The sequence below is a fragment of the Helianthus annuus genome, chromosome 11 (assembly GCF_002127325.2).
Source record: "Helianthus annuus cultivar XRQ/B chromosome 11, HanXRQr2.0-SUNRISE, whole genome shotgun sequence".
NCBI classification, from domain to species: Eukaryota; Viridiplantae; Streptophyta; class Magnoliopsida; order Asterales; family Asteraceae; genus Helianthus; species Helianthus annuus.
This window is the reverse complement of record NC_035443.2, coordinates 88788809-88809493: the sequence shown is the minus strand read 5'-3', so window position 1 is coordinate 88809493 and position 20685 is coordinate 88788809. Positions and strand designations below refer to the sequence as shown.

The 20685-nt window shown below is 34.1% G+C and overlaps 1 protein-coding gene across 2 annotated transcripts; it reads right to left on the bottom strand.

The window, feature by feature from the left end:
• Nucleotides 1–4944: 4944 nt before the first annotated feature.
• On the bottom strand, nt 4945–10354 carry LOC110890342. Of its 2 annotated transcripts, none has more exons than XM_022137940.2 (4): nt 10213–10351; nt 8999–9779; nt 6033–6742; nt 4945–5266 (listed from the first exon to the last, which is right to left on the bottom strand). In XM_022137940.2, exons 2-3 carry the CDS (start codon nt 9732–9734, stop codon nt 6063–6065), a joined length of 1416 nt encoding a protein of 471 aa, XP_021993632.1. In that variant the 5' UTR covers nt 9735–9779; nt 10213–10351; the 3' UTR covers nt 4945–5266; nt 6033–6062. The 2 variants fall into 2 exon arrangements, with proteins under 2 accessions (XP_021993632.1, XP_021993633.2); XM_022137941.2 differs by lacking the exon at nt 4945–5266 and having other exon boundaries at nt 6184–6323; nt 6455–6742; nt 10213–10354.
• Nucleotides 10355–20685: the final 10331 nt, after the last annotated feature.

The window sequence follows — 20685 nt, the reverse complement described above, 5'->3', positions numbered from 1 at the left end:
GGAAAACTTTTCCTCAGGGGAGGGTGAGTAGTATAAGTTTGAGTCCATTGTGGTTCGTGAATGTTTCGAATCACCATAGAAGACTATCAGGATTTTGTTGGTTTGTTTCCAACTCTTCTGAAAGACAAGAATACAACGTTCATGTATCACAAGGAATGACCGATCTAAGGCAGAGAACCTGATTCAGATACACAAATTCATCACCGGTTTCTACAGCACAAGCACATACACAGTTAGGGTTTAGAATGTTTGAACTATTCGGATTTTGTTGGTTTGTCGGGTTCTATAACTACAATCCTTCCAACATTATTGAAAATTAACGTAAACAAATCTTTCAAGGTCTTAAGTGATGGGCAATTGGTTAAAAGATGTAGAAGAGTTTGTGTAGAGATCTTTACGTAAATCAAGCATGGTTTCTCAATAAATGAAGTATTATCTGACAAAACTCAAAACAATTGTAATCTTTCCAGTAATCATCCACTTGTACCTCCATTCCCTAGAGAGAATACTTGTCCTTACTGCCTCTTCGATTGGTAAAAGACATAGGATAGTTTCTAATACAGGATCTTTTAGAGAAGCGTTAGGATTCAAGGGTTTATGAGTCAAAGTTAACATTCAGATTCAGATTCAGAAAGCAGATGATTCTAAACTTGGTTTATTCTCTTTACTCTATTAGAACGATCCTTGCTTTGTCACGTACATGCGTTTAATTCCCAACATCCTTGTTTTGTCACGTACATTTCGTAAGAAACTTTTCGTGCACTGAACCGTCAGTTGTGTACGCAATTTCACCACCGGTTTCTATAGCACAAGCACATACACCGGTTTCCAAGTAGGGTTTAGAATGTTTGAAGGAAATGTTGGTTCAATATCAACTCATCTTTAGTAATGTTTGTTTGAGAACCTGATTCAGATAAACAACGGTTCTCCAATTCCAGAGTAAGCAAATACACAACGGTTCTCCAATTCCAGAACAGTAATGAACGTTCAGTTGTGTATACAAATTCATCACCGGTTTCTACAACACAAGCACATACACAGGGAGAATGTTCTCGAAATTGAAGGAAAAGAAAAAATGGTTGCTGATGTTTTTCACTATCAGGATTTTGTTGGTTTGTTTCCAGGTAGGGTTTAGAATGTTTGAAGTATTTGTGGATTAACAGAAATAACTGAAATAACAGCTTTGGAATCTATTAACCCACAATTGGTTTGAATCTGTAGATCAACAAATGATTGGTTTAATACCAACTGCTCGAAACCCCTTTCGCTTTTTGGATCGTTCTAATAGATTAAAGAGAATAAACCATTATCACTTCTAGATTTGCTAATTTCACTGTTGATCTATTAGAACGATCCTTGCATTGGGTACAATTTGTTGGAATTTGTGGATCAACAGAAATAACTGAAATAACTCGCCATTCTCTTGCACCTTCAACTATGTTGGTTCGGTTGAGTTATTTTTCGACTGTTTCAGTTATGATTCAATAAATAATATCTGATTGAGAAGCACTAAAACGGTTGATGTTGTCCAATTGAGGGTTACTCTGTTATATACATCAACAAATCATTGGTTTAACACCAACTGCTCGAAATCCCTTTCGTTTTTTGGATCGTTCTAATAGATTAAAGAGAATAAACCAATTTTTACCATTTTTTACCATAAGAATACGGGCCGTATACAATTATACAGCCCGTATACACAAAGTTAAAAAAAATTACCGGATCGTATACAATGTATCGATTTGTGTATACGGGCCGTAGTAAAAAACGGTTGCGATTTGCACATTCAATCTTCAATACTTCATTAAAATACCACTAGTAGAAGAACCCGACACGTCTTCATGTTACGAAGAATGTTCTAGAAATTGAAGGAAAAGGAAAAGATTTGTTGAAATCGAATTTGACAACTATGACAGCTTATTAAAAGTAGCAATCACCTCCAATCATTTCCTGGTCAAATCACACACTATAAAGTTTAAAGTTATCGTGTGTTGTAGTTTGGAAAGATGACCGAATAGAGATCTGAATAACAAACTGTGGAGAACTTGTTTGTGTCAGGTTCTTCTGCTAGTTATTCGGAATCGATAAATAACCAACACGAAGATCTCTGCGATCGCTAAGGTTTCCATCAACGGACTGACCGGTAACGTTACTCCACCTGTGCTCCGATTTAAGCGGCGTGTTCCGATCAACGTTTATCGACATTGTTAAAGTTGATGAAGAGTTTAGAAACCCTAGAATGATTGTGTTTTTACCGGAAAAAACGTGATACTTGAAAAAAAACACCATTATATACGGCTCGTATACAGTTATACGGCCCGTATAAATGTGGTAACATCACAAACCTCCCAAAATAAATCCATTGAGTTGTATACGTTTTACAAATCGTATATCGATGTATACGGCTCGTATAACTATATACGGGCCGTATAAATAAATTCAAAAAAACATTCTCTGCGCATTTTCCTATTCAAAAACATTCTATACGGGCCGTATAAGTTTATACGGCCCGTATACACTAAGGGATGTGAAAATAAGATATAGGGGTGTGGGAACAAGACACCCCTTTTTAAATTACACCGTATTAACAAACATTTTATTTTTTTTAATTCTAGCAGGCTTTTGCTATAGTTTTCTTAAAAAAATTAATGGATTTTGAATACCAATTAGTCCATTATATGATTACGTGATTTTGAATACCCAACACATGACTACGCGATTTTGAATACCCAACCATTACGTGATTAAACATTCAATATAAATTCGTTACTTTGATTACACATTCAATATGATATGTTATAATTGATGTTATTACAATTATGCTTATTATGTCACACACATCAATAATAAAACTTGATTGTTTATGCTTTATGATGTGATTAAATCTCTAATATATGACATTATATGGTTATTATAGGTTGATTTGGCTAATGTTTTGTATATAATTTATCCTTAATACGTGATTAGACCTAAAATTTTAGGTATTCCATATGAAATATTATGTATTACATGTTTTTGTTTTTACATAATTACGTAATCACTCAGTGTGGTTTCATATAAAATACTATAATAAAATCAAGTAATCACAAAATGTGTATTCAAACTCACGTAGTCACGTAATAATAAATATTCATCTATTGTTACTTAATTATGTATTCACTTATTGTGGTTTCACATACTATAATGAAATCACGTAATGGGTATTCAAAATCACGTAATCATGTGCTGGGTATTTGAAATCACATAATCACGTAATGGGTAATCAAAATCATGTAATTTTTTTAAAGAAACTATAGCAATAAGCTGAAGAGAATGAAATGCTCGTTAATACCGTGTAACTTTTTTTAAAGTACTAATGTATGAAAAAGTTATTGTCATTTGAAAATCAGGGGGGAGAAGTTCAAGTGAGAAAAGACTAGAATACCCTTTCTCTATTTGTTTCTTCAATTGTTTTAACTTGAGATTTACAAAAAATGTCATCGCCTAGTTTTAAACCATTGATCTTGGGAGATCAATGTGAGTGTCACGTATCCTTCATACAAGTAAAATCTCTTATACGTGATCTGTGATCATCATAATAATAGTCTATAGCACCTTTCTTCACACATAAGCATGTTGTTACTGGCGTATTACGCCTAAGAACTCCATTCACACATATAACATAGTTGTTTACTCACAGAGTCGAATAAGACATTATATATATCAATTGAAAGTGATTATGAACAGTGTTTCAATATTTTATTTTAGATTGTTGATTTATTTTTTTAATTCTATTTTCAAGTATTTATTTATTTATTTTATTCAATCATTTAGTTTAATTTTCTTTTAATAACTTGCGTTTATTAATTCAAAAAAAAAAAATTCCGCAACAATGTTCTTTTAACATTGGAGTATAACTTTTATTGAAAATGGATCTTGTGCTGCAGGTGTACAAACCGAACTGAAAGCGACTATGAATGGTAATTATTATTTTGAAGTATTTATTTATTTTTTTAAAAATTATTATTTATCATTTATTTCAATTTTTTTTCTAATAAACTGTGTTTATTTTTTCCAATGTTGTGATAAAGGTTTTTTTTTTTTTTTTTTGAAATAGATAATGTGCCGCTAACGTACCAAAACGTACCGAATCGATTGAACAACATGTATATCAATACCGCTATTAATTATTATTGTTTTTACTTTTGATAAACTTGCACCATATCGTTATTATACCATAACAAACCAAACGAACAACATTGGTACAGGCACTTATATTCTTTTTTATGGTTTTCGGTTTCGATAATTTTTAGTTTATACCACTTTGTCTGCAACGATATAAGAATAATGATATCAATACTGTGACGATCTGAATCAATCAATACCGTTTGAACATTGGTGTCCGTACCCATGTTCATTTTTGTCGTTTTCAGTCGATTGATTTCTATACGGAGTGCATGTATCATACTAGTATTGTAATGAACCAAACCGATACAAATCCAATGCTCGCTATAATGTACCGCCGCAACGCGCGATCAAATCACCTAGTTTTATAAGAAACTTGGTGTATTACACCTAAGAACTCCATTCACGCATGTAACAGTTGTTTATTGTCAAAGTCGAATAAGACATTTTATATAAAGTTTAAAATAGTGTAAATTAACATCAACCCCAATTTGAGTTGTTGTTGTTGTTTTTTTTTTTTTTTTGATGATTTTCTATTTGTCTCCATTGTACAATCCAAAACTAATTCATTCATGTTCAGATAAAGTTAGTATAACTGATTTGATGAACAAACTAAAAGTTGTTATTTGATAGACAAAATTATTATTGTGTTTACATTTTCATAAATCTACAAAAAGACAATGCTAAAAGTAAATAGAAAATTAAAGTAGATTCATAATATATTAGCTAAAATGTATTATTCCCATCAGAAATGATAAATTTACCCCTGAACATGGATCATATTTAACACCAGTTAATATAGGAACAAAAAAAAACACCCTTATTTACACTTGATAGAATTGAACCAAGAATAACTCATACAATGCATCTACGATTCACCTATACAATGCTAGATCATAATCTATATGTACAACTATTCAAGCACCATTGCATTCCCATGTGTGCATTTTCTAACTGTTTACAACTTTCTGAAGATAATCTAAAGTTTAGAGTTGTCTATCAGGCGCCAGCTCATCCAATGACTCGACTACAATGATGCGATCACCTGACCACTGAACCTTATCGACAACTTCCTGAACCCCATATCCTGACGACCCAAGCTCTAAAACAGATATGACAGAAGTTGAGTGAGTGGAAATAACATATAATTTAATTTCTTGGTTCATGAATAAGTTGGAAAAAATGTATATCTTATGCATAAAACATTCATTTTATTCAAAAATAAGAATATCATTGAATTAACGTAGGGGTGTAAACTAGTCGAGCGGAGCCTAAATGAAATCGGCTCGCTAAAAGCTGATAACGAGCTGAGCTTAAACAAGCTCGAGTTGGAGCTTGAGCCTTGTTTAATAAATGAGTCCAACCTTCATTTATCAAGCTCGAGCTGGCTAGCATACCTAATGGAGCTTATTATTTAAATATTTTTTTTATCTAATATACTATATGTATAGAGAGAGATATAAAATAATTATTATTATTATTGTACATAAAATTATGATAAATACAATTAAAAAACTATGCTATATATAAAAAGTATTATTAATATATGTATAAAAAGCAATTATAAATATATACAAACTAATTAAGAAATAATATACGAGTCGAGCAGGTAGCTGAAAAACTACCCATGAGCCAATCTTGGGCATTAGAAATAGAATTTGAATCGAGGGGGACTGAGCCCGAGCTCAAGCTCTTGTAAGTTAAATGAGCGTAGTCCAGCTTGGGCTCGACTCGGCTCATTTACACCCCTAAAATAATATAATTTTTGTAATGATATCTAACATGTTAAATTTAATAAAAAATAACATTCTTGATAGAAAGCGTCTCTTGTCAACCCACCCGATTTCCAATTCTTAAATGAAACCAACCTCAAGATTTGAGTAACTATCCTTGTGAGTTTATCTATCTTCTGTAAGATAATGTGCATCTTGTTCTTTGCTTTTTTCTGGCTTCATGGTTGATTCAAAACGGTCTGGATCAAGTGCTCGTTGTGAAAACTCGGGTTGCGTTGAAGAATCTTGCTCACTCACCTCATCTATATCTCTCAATATTGCTTCATTCAAATCCAATTCAGATGGGTTTGTCGAATTTACCAAACTACGCTTACAATCTTCATCTATAGATGACATGTTTGTTGATCGTGGTGAATCAACTTCCACCTGCATATCGGAAGCAACTGAGCTTGTTGAACCATAATGAATCCGTTTAATGGAACCGTCGGTTTTCGACTTGTCAAACAGTGCAGAGGGGCCACAGTCGAATGATTCAGCATTTCTACGGAAACTATTACCTTGTGAGAGTACTCTCATCCGAGACATACTTAAACAATGCAAGATCGCTTCTTTGTTTGGCCTTAAAATAGGTTCGTCTTCACTTGAAGAAGTTGATTGATCACTTGAGACTACATCATGGTTAACCTCAGGTTCTTTTGTGTGGTCAACCTCGTGTTCTTTCGTATGGTCAACCACATTAACCACTTTCTCAGAGGATTCACCTTCTATGGCACGGCTATCATCAGTGACGACGTTCGGTACCAAACGTTTCACTTGCGGCTGTCTGTTGTCATCCTCCTTGTTTGCTTTGAAAAATAAAATTAACCATCAGACACCCGTATTCGGTTTATGTTTTATCTCTAACAGGCCAAAAGTTGCCCAAAATACATCTCCTAAATCATTTATTTTTCAAAAACTAAATTATTATTGAAATAATACAGTCGTTAACTTGTTGTAACCATATTTGACACGCCAATTGATCATGATTGGACAAAAGTGTTTCTAAACAACCAGAGCCTGCTTCAACCCATAAAAAAGCTGCAGGTGTAAACGAGCCAAGCCAAGCTAAGCTCGACTTGCTTCGAGTTCTATTTTTCAAAGCTCAAGCTTGGCTCGTTTATTATTTATTAACTAATTTATATACATTTTCAATTATTTTTGTAACATATATTTATAATTAAAGATCTTATATATAACATATTAGATATTAGAGTAAACTGCAATTTTACCCCCTGTGGTTTGGGGTGATTGGCACCCTTACCGCTCCCTCCTAACGAAATAATTGCAATTTTACCCCCCAACGTTTGCTGTTATGTCGCACCCTTACCCCCCGGCCTCAAATTTGTTGACTGATCTGTTGACTTGGTGGTGAAATGACTATTTTACCCTTTTTATTTTACCCCCCAACATTCCTGTTATGTTGCATAATTACCCCCCACAGGTAAATTACTATAATGCTCTTTCATATTACCCCCTATGTTTTGTTCTACTCTGTAATATTACCCCCTGCCACCACTGCCACCGCCATTCACCACCACTGCCACCTCCAACCACCACCTCCAGCCACCACCCTCCAACACTTCTCTCTCCCTCCGCTATCCATTTAACTCAAATCACACCCAACCCTCTGCATGCAGACCCAAAACCAAAACAAAAAAGGAAATTGACATGCTAAAAAGAAACGTAGTGATCAGATAGGTAAGGGAGATTGCCATGACAGAAAATAAAGATTGCTTGAAAAGTTGCAGGCTCTGATGGTTTTGCATCAACTTTGGTCTCAAATCTCAATCACATACTTATTCTACTGAGCCAACTATAACTTTAAAAGAAAAGTAATGGATTTTAGTCAATTGAAAAAGCAGCCATATTTGATTTTTATTCTGCAGATTTTTAGAATTCAAAACGTGTTATTATAAAGTTAAATTCACCTATAAGAGGTCTTGACGTAATGTGTGTTAGCATTTGAATTTTCTTCAGGAGATTTTTAGAATTCAAAACTTGATATTGAGAAACACAAGGCACTGAAAGACCCAATTCATTTTCAGCAGCAAATTGCTTCCAACCATTAAAAGACCCAAGGCACTATGTAAGCCTATTAATTCGACATTCAAGATAGATTTCTTCAGTCTCTGTACCAACTTTTAACCTTTTCTTGTTACCAAACAGAAGTATGTCTCCGATTCATACTGATTCAACAATACATGTCCACCGTGCACAAATCAATTGTTATATCAACAAGCACAATCGATCGGATCTCTGATGATGACCACTCCACTGCTGCTGACTTTTGGTGAATCAAAAGTGACTACGGTTCTCCGACGCCGCCGATGGTTAACTTCTCCGGAGACCAATCGGAGTGTTAATATTTCTCCGGCTAGCGATTTGGTTAAGTAACGCCGATGGAGGTTCAGATCTGTTCTTGTGGGTTGAAGGAAGAAGGGGGTGGGTGGTTGCGGTGGGGGAGGAGCGGTAAAACGCAGATGGAGGTTCAGATCTGTTACTTGAAGATGATGATGATGGAGGATCAGATCTCTCATTTGAAGATGATGATGATGATAATTTGATTTTATAAATAATAATAATAATAATAATAATAATAATAATAATAATAATAATAATAATAATAAATATAGGGTAAGATTACCAAAATACCCTTACCTATAAGGGTCAAACTACCGTTGACTGAGGCCAGGGGGTAATTATGCGACATAACAGCAAATGTTGGGGGGTAAAATTGCAATTATTTCGTTAGGGGGGTAAGGGTGCCAATCACCCCAAACCACAAGGGGTAAAATTGCAGTTTACTCTAGATATTATTTAGATATTTTTATCATAATCTTACATATATAACAATTATATAAATATATATTATTTAGATATTTTTATTAAACAAGCTTATTTTTATGCTAAAGCTTATGTAAGCTCAGCTTGATTCCAGCTTTTAGTGAGCCAGTCCCGAGTACCTCACAAATGGCTTGGCACATTTACACCTCTACGAGATGCTACCCTTTTTGACCCGTCATCCCTCGTAATGCTAAAACAATATGAAAAATGGTACCTACCTAGTTTTGAAGTTCCCAATCTTCTTAACTGCTTGATAGCAAACTCAGTATCGTAATGCGTTTCGTGTGTGTCATTTATGAATTCTGGAGTTCCAAAGTCCCCTAAACTGGAGCTTTCACGCCTGCACGGTTCTTTCCGGCATGCAGCCATGAACTCGTCTTCAAAACTATCCCCTGTAAGAATCAGCTTTTCCTCATGCGGGTCATAAGGAAGGTCAAACGGGTTGTTTTTTATCATGTAAGTTGGAGCCGAACCCGGAAGAGGTGAACTCAGATCACCTGAACTTTTATAAAGAAATGGATTCTTCTTCGGGATATGCAGCGAAGAAATTTGACCGCAACTGTTATTTCCTACCCCTACCCCAACTCCGATTGCGTTTCTTATAATTTGAAATTTCGATAGCGTTTTTGATCTTCTTCGTTCCATCAAATTCTCTAACCTTTTGGTCCGTTCAACCTCTGATATCCCAAGATCCATTAGACTCTTTTCATTATCATCCAACCATCCGACGACCTTTTTTCCACGATCATATCGTTTCTCCTTGTCCGTAACACCATCCAAACTTTCTTGTACTTTATGTTTACAATCATCAAGGCTACATTTTCGGTACTTTTCATCTAGCGTGTCGCGATCTACAGGCATCACATCGCGTATCTCTTTCGGGTCTTCTTCAATCGAGGCGATCTTATCAACAAAATTATCATTTTGGCCCGCTGCATTCATATCCTTAAACATTTTGTTACTGGTCTGTTGGGCATTTTGTCGAACACCTAGCGGGTCCTGCACGAAACCACTTTCGTTACATTGTTTGGGAACACAAACACGATACACAGACCTATAACTCCTACGTGACCGCACTTCGTTTTTAACCGTTCGAGGACGACGCATACCTATAAACATTCTACGACCAACAAACCCAAACCCAACAACAGGGAAACAACATGCTAACATGATCACCGCTAAAGGCGAAAAGATATACAAAACACATAACAAAATTATAAGACAAAAACAATATGGGTATTTCCTAGCACAATATGCACAATTTTGACCCAACATTTTAACAACTCCGATCACAAAATTTGGAATCTCATTTGTGCCCATGCTAATGCTTCATAGCCTCTCAAAATGCATGTAGGAATATTCATATATTAGTAGATAAAGGAACAAAAGTTGTGAAAGAAGAGGAAAATAATGAAATGAATGAATGTTTTACCTAGGATTGAAACATGAGGGAATGTCTGATTGAAAAAGTGAGAGATTGTTTTCGTTGAGATTGCTAATATGGGGCATGTTTGTTTGGTTGTGAGGTTTGTTGGATCCTGAAATTCAGGGGTCCGGACTTGTCGATCCATGTTTTTCATAAAGACATTCACGTTTTGGAGATAAAACTTTTGGGGTAGGCTAAATATAATCTGTTTAAAATACATTTTCTCTAAAAACTATTCAAAAATCGTTTTTGAAAACACTTTCTCACAATAGTACTTTATCGTTTCACTAGTATTAAGTCCATGCGTTGCAGCGGTTGTCATAAAACTATATCATTGTCAGCGACGACCAACATCGGAAAAGCTCGTAAAAGCAAAATAAATAAAAATAGAAAAAAAATAACGCCGAGCGAAAAGCATACGTAAAATCTTTGAATCACGTACGCTCGTTGCTGAAAAATTAAACAGAAAGGTAAAACATAGAAAAAAATAACTAAGTCCATCCAGGACCCGCGTATTGGATGAACTTGTCAAACGCAGAAAAATAGATAAAACATCTTTAAAATATAGGGATTTTTACATATTTCCCTCTCCTAAGCTGGCTTATTACGTATTTCCCCAAATAAAAAAACAATTATATATTTCCCCTCTCTAACCCATATATATTACATATTTCTCCTTTTCATTAAAAATTTTTATTAAATGACTATTTTACCCTTAAGGAACTATTAAATGAATATTTACATATTTCCTATTTCTAATATCATTAATCAATTATATATCTCCCCAATTCATGTAGTATTTTACCAATTCTTCTACTTGCTACTCTTCTCAAACAATACCATAATAATCATAATAAAAATACACACTTTCAAAAATATAATCCTTACTTCTTCAAATAAAGTTTGTATTTTTGAAAGTTTGTGTTATGATCTAAACGATAGTGAGCACCGAATATCATACCAAATATTATGGTACGGTACCATGCATCATAAATTCCATATTGTTTTGTAATGAAAATTGGCAGAACCTATAATTCGGTTAAAAAAGCTATGGAAAATTGGCAGAACCTATAATGTAATGAAACTGAGAGATCGAAGCAATTGCGGCACGAATCCATGCATCATAAATTCCATATTCTTTCACTCTTCACAGAAGCAACAAGATCATAATCAAACTTTCAAAAATACAAACTTTTTTTTGAAGAAGTAAGGATTATATTTTTTAAAAATTGTATTTTTTATTATGATTATTATGGTATTGTTTGAGAAGAGTAGCAAGTAGAAGAATTGGTAAAATACTACATGAATTGGGGAGATATGTAATTGATTAATGATATTAGAAATGAGAAATATGTAAATATTCATTTAATAGTTCATTAAGGGTAAAATAATCATTTAATAAGAGTTTTTAATGAAAAGGGGAAATACGTAATAAGTATCGTAAAAATCCCTAAAAAATAATCATATTGTTTCATATAAAACATCTTTAAAATATAATAATCATATGATATATTTATAAGAAACGACAAAAAAATTATCAATTTTATGAAAAAAAGAAGAAGTTGATTTTATGTATTCACATAAAAAAGCTTTTCAAAAATGCTTTAGATCAAAGTTTTAAATTTTAATAAACCCTCTTTAGTTAAAATTTCATTAAAACGTCTATGAAAGTTTTTCAAAATGCCTTAGATCAAAGTTTTAATAAACCTTCTTTAGTTAAAACTTCATTAAAAACCCTTCAACAATTCTATTATGTGTCCATTGCATTTCGATTTTATATCTTCTTTTTTTTACCAGAGATCATCTTTCAGGGCCGGGCCAAGCCTTTTGGAGGCCCAAAGCGAATGAGAAATTTGGGGCCCTTGCCGTAAAATACATATCAACGAAAATTTACGTATAAAGTAAAAAGAAAAACAAAAGAAAAAGAGAATAACTTACTTGGCGGAAAAGCACCGACTTAGTTCTAGTTTTTCGACTTCTTTTTAAAACAGATAAATGAACTCATACCTAATTAGTAATTATGCAATACATCTAGAATAAGTCATAATCTACAACTTAGAAACATAAATGAGAGATCCTAAAAAAACCACACACCTCCTTTTTATTAATATGTAATCTTAAGATGATTGTCATTGTTGTCTAGATAAATAAGGATCGCATAGACCTCATGTTTCCATTGAGTTATTACCACAAAATGTCCGGTGCAAACTATAACATTACAAAGAAATTCATTAATACAAAATAATCTAAAAAGAAACTGGTTAGTTCAAAATTAAAAACAAAATAATCGAAACATCTATCTATCTACTATAATAAAATAAACCAAGTTTTGAACACGTGTCATTCATATAAGGTATCCTCAAATCTATACTTATCTTATATTAACTAAATAAATAAATAAATAATTAACATTAAATCTTATCATACTTTAATAAAATATTATCCTCAAATCTTAATTGTTAATTTAATATATTTTTAAAACAAATACATCTCTTTCCTAATTATTTTATATTAAATATATAAATAATAAATTAATATTAAATGTTATCCTAATTTATTAAAAATATAACTTTTTTTATTAATTGGTATACAAAATTGTATTTATTCAACTCGTGTAAAACGCGAGGTTTTTAAAAATATAACTTTTTTTGTTATTTACTATACAAAGTTACATTTATATAACACGTGTAATACACGAAGTTTTAAAGATATAACTTTTTATTATTTGGTAGATTTTTCAACCCGACTATACATGGGTTTTTTAAAGATACGACGTTTCTAGTATTTAATATACAAAATTACATTTATTTAATATGTGTAATACACGTGGTTTTTAAAGATATAACTTTTTTAGATCTATTCAACACGTGTAACATACGGGGTTTTTAAGGATGTAATATTTTTATTATTTGGTAGATTTATTCAACCCAATTATACACGGGTTTTTTAAAATACGACGTTTTTAGTATTTAGTATACAAAATTACATTTATTTAATCTGTGTAATACACATGGGTTTTAAAGATATAAATATTTTTATTATTTGATATATAAAATTACATTTATTTAACCCGTACAATATACGAAGTTCATAAAGATATAGCTTTTTTTTATTTAATATATAAAATTACATTTATTCAACCCGTGTAATACACGAGGTTTTAACCTAGTTATTTATATGTTAAAACGAAATTCATATGTTTAAAAGATATATGATAAAATAATGACCAAAGGGCTTTTCTTGGGCCATGGAAACAACAAAATACAAAAAATACAAAAAACACTACAAGTGGATTTGATCCTAGTGGTGTACAAAAAATCCGAACCTCGACCCGGAAAAAAAACCCGGAACCGGGTATTATAAAACCTGGGTTTTTTATACACGAACCCGACCCTACCCATAGGGTAGGGACCGGGTATTCATATATGATCTAAAACCCGAACCCGAACCCGGAACCGGGTTTTTTTATATCCGGTTTTTCGTAGTACCCGGTTTTATAAATACCCGGAACCGGTTTTTATAAATACCCAGAACCGGGTTTTATAAATACCTGGTTATTTTTTTTATCTATGTTATTTTATCTATGTTTTCAAGAATTAAGACATCTAGTTCATATGATTTAACAAAATTATGTATGCAACTTAATGTAATCTTGTTTAATTATTGGGTTTCTAAAAATTATGTATGCACTTTGATGTAATCTTGTTTAAAAATGTTATTGAATTTGAATAAGCTAAACCATCCACTAAAACATATAAAGAAGCATTTAATACCCAGTCGGGTTTTTTTTAATACCCGGTGTGGGTTTTTTGCCAACCCGATGCATACGCGAACCCTACCCGAACCCGGAAATAGGGTATTATAATACCCGGGTTTTATAAAACCCGACCCGGACCCTACCCGGACCCAGGTATATAGGGTATACATTTTTTTGTAGAAAACCCGGACCCGACCCGGATTTTAAAAAAACCCGATTTTGTAAAGCCCGATCCTACCCGAACCCAGTTCCATACCCGGAACCGGTTTTTAAAAAAAAAAAACCTGATTTGTGCACCACTATTTGATCCTAGGAATGGAAAGCAGCAAATGGAGAAGTTTGCCGCTAAACTACAGAGACAATATGTGGTCAATTAGTTACATTAGGGTGGAGGGTATGGTTCAATCACTTTAGGGTGTTTGAGTTATTCCCTATCCAATAATAGCATGCCATGTCAAGTCCCCATTCACTCCCCATTTTACACTCAATCAGAGGGTATGGTTCAATCACTTTAGGGTGTTTGAGTTATAATGGGTAACGGTCAAAAATTATATCACCGTTTCATCAACCATCATCGATGACTATACACCGAAATATGCTATCACCATACCCCGAATCATCATCACCGAATCAACGGCAATCATTCACCGATCGGTGAATGGCATACCCTGATCATTTCACCGAACCATACTGAGTGCCCTTATGCTTAATATGCACATTACACTGCGTAATATATATTGATTTTTTAAGGGTCCTAATATTAACACATGGCAAAAACTTATTTACACATGGTGTATACGGGCCGGGCCGTATACAGTTATACGACCCGTATAGAATGAAATAAAACTAACAAAGTCTGTGCCACAGACTTTGTTAGTTTTATTTCATTCTATACGGGCCGTATAACTGCATACGGCCCGTATACACCATGTGTAAAGAATTTGCCTGGACGTATACAATGGATACGAACGATGTATACGGGTCGTATGAAAAGAAAATTAGATTTTACCCAAAGTATTTAATGGATTTAAGGTGTCAATCACACGAGACATTTTACAGTCGTTAGGTGGTCAAATCTTTCTAAAAGTAGAAAAAAATAAAACTTTAACAAGTAACAAAGATTGAAGAACAAAAAAACGTGTCATATGACTGTAATAAAAAGGAAGGGTGAGGCATTTGATGAGAGTTGTAAGGAGAATCGTTTTAATCACTTGTTTTCAACGGGGATGTAATGCAATGATTCTGCTAGTGGTCAGGCTTCCAATGCTTACACGGGGTGATAAACAACGCTGATATGAACACAAACCAACTGCTTTGTCTTGAGTCATCGGGAAAACTTTTCCTCAGGGTAGGGTGAGTAGTATGAGTCTGAGTCCATTGTGGTTTGTGAATGTTTCGAATCATCATAGAAGACGTGTCGGGTTCTGCTAGAAGAGTATCAAGATTTTGTTGGTTTGTTTCCAAGTAGGGTTTAGAATGTTTGAAGTATTCTTGGTTCAATACCAACTCTTCTGAAAGACAAGAATACAACGTTCATGTATCACAAGGAATGACCGATCTAAGGCAGAGAACCTGATTTAGATACACAAATTCATCACCGGTTTCTACAGCACAAGCACATACACAGTTTGTTGGAAGAACCCGACACGTCTTCTGCTAGTTACTCTTTTCTTCGATTTCAACAAATCTTTCAAGGTCTTAAGTGATGGACAATTGGTTAAAAGATGTAGAAGAGTTTGTGTAGAGATCTTTACGTACAAATTTGCATCATCCTTACAGTTACAAATGAAGTATTAAAAGATGTTAGTTTCTTGACAATATGGTTTCTCGACAAATGAAGTATTATCTGTCCTTGTTGCCTCTTCGGTTGGTAAAAGACATAGGATGGTTTCTAATACAGGCTCTTTTAGAGAAGCGTTGGGATTCAAGGGTTTATGAGTAAAAGATGGTAGTTTCTTGATATTATGGTTTCTCGACAAATGAAGTATTATCTGTCCTTGCTGCCTCTTCGGTTGGTAAAAGACATAAGATGGTTTCTAATACAGGCTCTTTTAGAGAAGCGTTGGGATTCAAGGGTTTATGAGTAAAAGATGGTAGTTTCTTAAGAGTATGGTTTATCGACAAATGAAGTATTATCTGTCCTTGTTGCATCTTCGGTTGGTAAAAGACATAGGATGGTTTCTAATATAGGCTCTTTGTCAGTTGTGGTTGATTTATAGGAGGAGGTTATGAAAACGAATATATGTTTATGCGAATTCACAACATCCTTGCTTTATTCTCTTTAATCTATTAGAACGATCCTTGTTTTGTCACGTACATGCGTTTAATTCCCAACATCCTTATTGTATCAGACTATCTCACCTCCTTTTCTCTCTCTGACAACCTAGACCCAAACCACTGCAATCCACCACGTTCTGCGAAAAAAAACATCATCTGTTCATCATTGTTCTTGAAGATGAAGATGAAGATGAAGAAACGAGGGTTTATTCTCTTTAATCTATTAGAACGATCCTTGACTTGAATTTGTGGATTTCGGTTGGGTCAGAAAAACTTAACAAGAGAAGCAACTAAAAAAATACAATTGATTACTCGGTCGAATAACGGGTCCGTTAAAGTTGAGCTTCCTGATGCAATTTTCACAGTGGTACCAATGTCCTACTACTACAATCCTTCCAACGCCTGATTCCGATATAACCTTTGATGTTGAAACCGGTTTTACCTCATGAAAAGGAAAGAAAGAAATTTTTTTAGAGAAGCGTTGGGATTAACGGTTTTTGAGTGAAAGAGTTAACATTCTGATTCAGATTCAGGAAGCAGATGTTTAGTAGTGTTTGAGAAACTAACAAGGTAAACCTGAATTTTCAAAATTTTAGACACTTACTTGAACCGTTGGTAATGCTAGATGTCATTTTGGCTGAACCACAACCTATTACAGCACTGTATGAACCTGTGTTTTAAAAATAGGCTTTGTTCTTTGTTTATTGGATCCTTCTAATAGATTAAGGAGGTTTTTACCATTTTTTACCATGCGTATACGGGTTGTATACCGTTTATACGGCCGTATACAATTGGTTAAAAATATTTTTACCGATCGTATACTATGTATACGATGATTGTATACGGGCCGTATATTGTTATACGGCCCGTATACTATGGGTAAAAAATGGTAAAATTGGTTTATTCTCTTTATCTATTAGAACGATCATTGTCTTGAGAACCTGATTCTGATTTAAACAATGGAATTTGTGGATCAACAGAAATAACTGAAAATAACTCGCCATTCTCTTGCATCCGTATACGTTGATTGTGGATTTAACTTGCAAGAATTGTGTCCGTCGCATGGACTCAGACTCATACTACTAGCAGAACCCGACACGTCTTCTGTGATGATTCGAAACATTCACGAACCACAATGGACTCGGACTCATACTACTAGCAGAAGAACCGACACATCTTCTGTGATGATTAGAACGATCCTTGTTTTGTCACATACATGGAAAAACAAGGACCATTCACCTCTTTCAACCTACCAAAACACCAAAATCCGTACCGGTGATTGTTTATCCATAATATTCTTCGTAGCCATATTCCCGTTCACAAGTTGTTGATACATATCGTCCGTTCAAGTTGAGCTTCCTGATACATATCGTTTGTAAGAAACTTTTCGTGCACTAAACCTTCAGTTGTGTACCCTTCAATCTTCTTGAGTATTTTTCTAACTTTATGCTTGCATCCACCACAGTGAATATTAACTTTGAGTGAAAGAGTTTGGAAACCGGACGGAAACTACGAAGAAACTGTTGGAATTTGTGGATTTCGGTTGGTTCAGAAACTTAGCAAGAGAAACAACTAAAAAAATACAATTGATTTCTCTTCCGGTTACCAGGCCTGTCATCTCCGTCTACGTTTGGTTTCCTCAACGAAAAACCATCAGCCATTATCACATGTCGATTGTTGACAGTTTGAACTGATTATTTGTTATCGGGTGAGTTTCTGCTTATAGTTCTTTCTCGGCACTTTTATCAGCCCTTTTTCCTTTGGTTTCTGGTTGATTTTGAGGGTGAGGGTTTTGAATTGATTCCTGCGCTCAAGTTTCAACTACTGGAGTGAAATATTTGTTGGAATTTGTAGATCAATAGAAATAACTGAATACAACCGGTCAAATCACACACTATATAAAGTGTAAAGTTATCGTGTGTTGTAGCTTGGAAAGATGACTGAATAGAGATCTGAATCAAGATTTACGTCAGCTGTCCAAGTTTGATCACATTTGACTTTGTTCTTCGTTTTTTTGGATCGTTGTAATAGATTAAACAGAGTAAACCAATTTTTACCCTGTTTATACGGGCCGTATACTATTATACGGCCCGTATACACCATGTGAAAAAAATTTACTGGGTCATTTTTTACCCTTTAAACACAGGCCGTATACTATTATACGACCGTATACAGCATGTGAAAATTTTTTTACCGATCGTATACTATGTATACGATGATAGTATACGGGTCGTATATTGTTATATGGCCCGTATACTATTATACGACCGTATACAGCATGTGAAATTTTTTTTACCGATCGTATACTATGTATACGATGATAGTATACGGGTCGTATATTGTTATACGGCCCGTATACTATGGGTAAAAAATGGTAAAAATTGGTTTATTCTCTTTAATCTATTAGAACGATCCTTGTAATCATCAACCGGCTTTGAACGACTGTACAACACTCGTAATCCTCAATCGGCTTTGAAACCGGACGGAATCTACAAAGAAATTGTTGGAATATGTGGATTTCGGGAGAATAGTTTTTAGTAGATACCTTTGGCTGCTTTCATTTGAATATGAAAATGAAGATGAAGAAACGAGGGTTTATTATCTTTAATATATTAGAACGATCCTGATTCTGATTTAAACAATAAAATTTGTGGATCAACAGAAATAACTCGCCATTCTCTTGCACTTGTATACGTTGATTGTGGATTTAACTTGCAAGAATTGGGTCCGTCACATGATAGAAGATACATATCGTCCGTTCAAGTTGAGCTTCCTGATGCAATTTGTTGGAATTTGTGGATTTCGGTTGGATCAGATCTCGGAAGTACTGAACAACAGAAATAACAGCTTCGGTTTCATCAACCGGTTTTTTTACAAATCATCTGTTTCCTGAATCTGAATCTGAAAGTTAACTAGACTCCTCAAGTTGTCATTCATAACAACTAAGCGTCTGGAGAAGAGTATGTTAATATAGGAGAGTTGATGCAATTTTACAAGCATTTTATCGTGTGTTGTAATTTTAATGAAGCAGTGAAGATTGAATATGCAAACCGCATCCGTCTGCTGTGATGATTTGAAACATTCCGAATAACTAGCAGAACCCGACACGTCTTCTATGATGATTCAAAACATTCCGAATAACTAGCAGAACCCGACATGTCTTCATAACCAATTGTCCATCACTTAAGACCTTGAAAAGATTTGTTGAAATCGAAGAAAAAAGTAACTTGCAGAAGACGTGTCGGGTTCTTCCAACAAATTGTGTATGTGCTTGTGCTGTAGAAACCGGTCGGGTTCTTCCAAAGTTGTTGATCTTTGAGTGGTGATTTACTCCCGAACAAACCATGCCCACCTTGACCAAATAGATAAGCGTATCACTCGATCCACTTACATTCGAATAACGCTGAGAATCCACAACGCTTATAGCCAGATTCTTTCATTCAATCTTTTCAAAATCAATGCCTGCTTGTTTTATTATCACGAAAGTACTGAACAACCGAGATAACAGCTCCGGTATTTATCACCAACTCAACTTTAGTAGTGTTTGTTTGAGAACCTGATTCAGATACACAACGGTCTCTTTGTGTCACACCCCAACCGATGGCGGAAACATCGGGATGAGACGAACAAATTGCTCAAAACAACATAACACTAAGTGTGACAATATAGATTAAATCATTTTATTAAATTCAAATAAAAGGTACATTGTCTTAAATAAACAAACATAGTTCAACATTAACTAAAATGCTAAAATGGGTTTCTAATGCCATCCTAGCTTGTTTCTTGATTCTTGAATATTCAACCTGCAATATGTTATAAAATCAACAAAAGCATGTTGGCGAGTATACAAGTTTGATACATAGCATAATATAAGTTTAATTTGCTCATATCCAATGTGAATAACATGATATCATATTAACAGTATACTCGAAACGATGTTACTCTATGTGTCCAAACCAAAGTTTAACGCAATTAACGTGCCTATCCCAAAGTTTAACGGGAGGTTTTAACATAGATTAATGTCACACCCCAACCAATGGCGGAAACATCGGGATGAGACGAAGTGTGAAGATTGCTAGAGACATCATAACGCTATTTGTGACAATATTTAGAAAATCCAAATTTCATTTCATTTCATAACTTCAAATAGTCAACATTACAAGAAATTCAAATACAACAAGTTTAACGAAACAACATGATAACATAACAAAATTTGATACAACATATTAAACCCTAACGTCTATATGTGTATCTAGGCATCAACGCTATTTCTTTTCTTAGCATCGTCCTCATCAACCTGTAACATGTTTAAAATAATTCAATGCAAAAGCAAAGGCGAGTATACAAGTTTGGTACATACATAGCATAAGATAAAAGTGTGAACAATTCCTCATAGCAAGCATGCGATTCAAGATAAACATTAAATATGGCATGTGTATAACATA

Excerpts from the sequence above, each read along its gene's own strand:
- LOC110890342 (XM_022137940.2), bottom strand. The coding sequence starts at position 9,734 with ATGTTTAAGGATATGAATGCAGCGGGCCAAAATGATAATTTTGTTGAT. Across the intron at positions 6,743-8,998 it reads ATTGGGAACTTCAAAACTAG|CAAACAAGGAGGATGACAAC; the intron begins GTAGGTACCATT and ends TATTTTTCAAAG.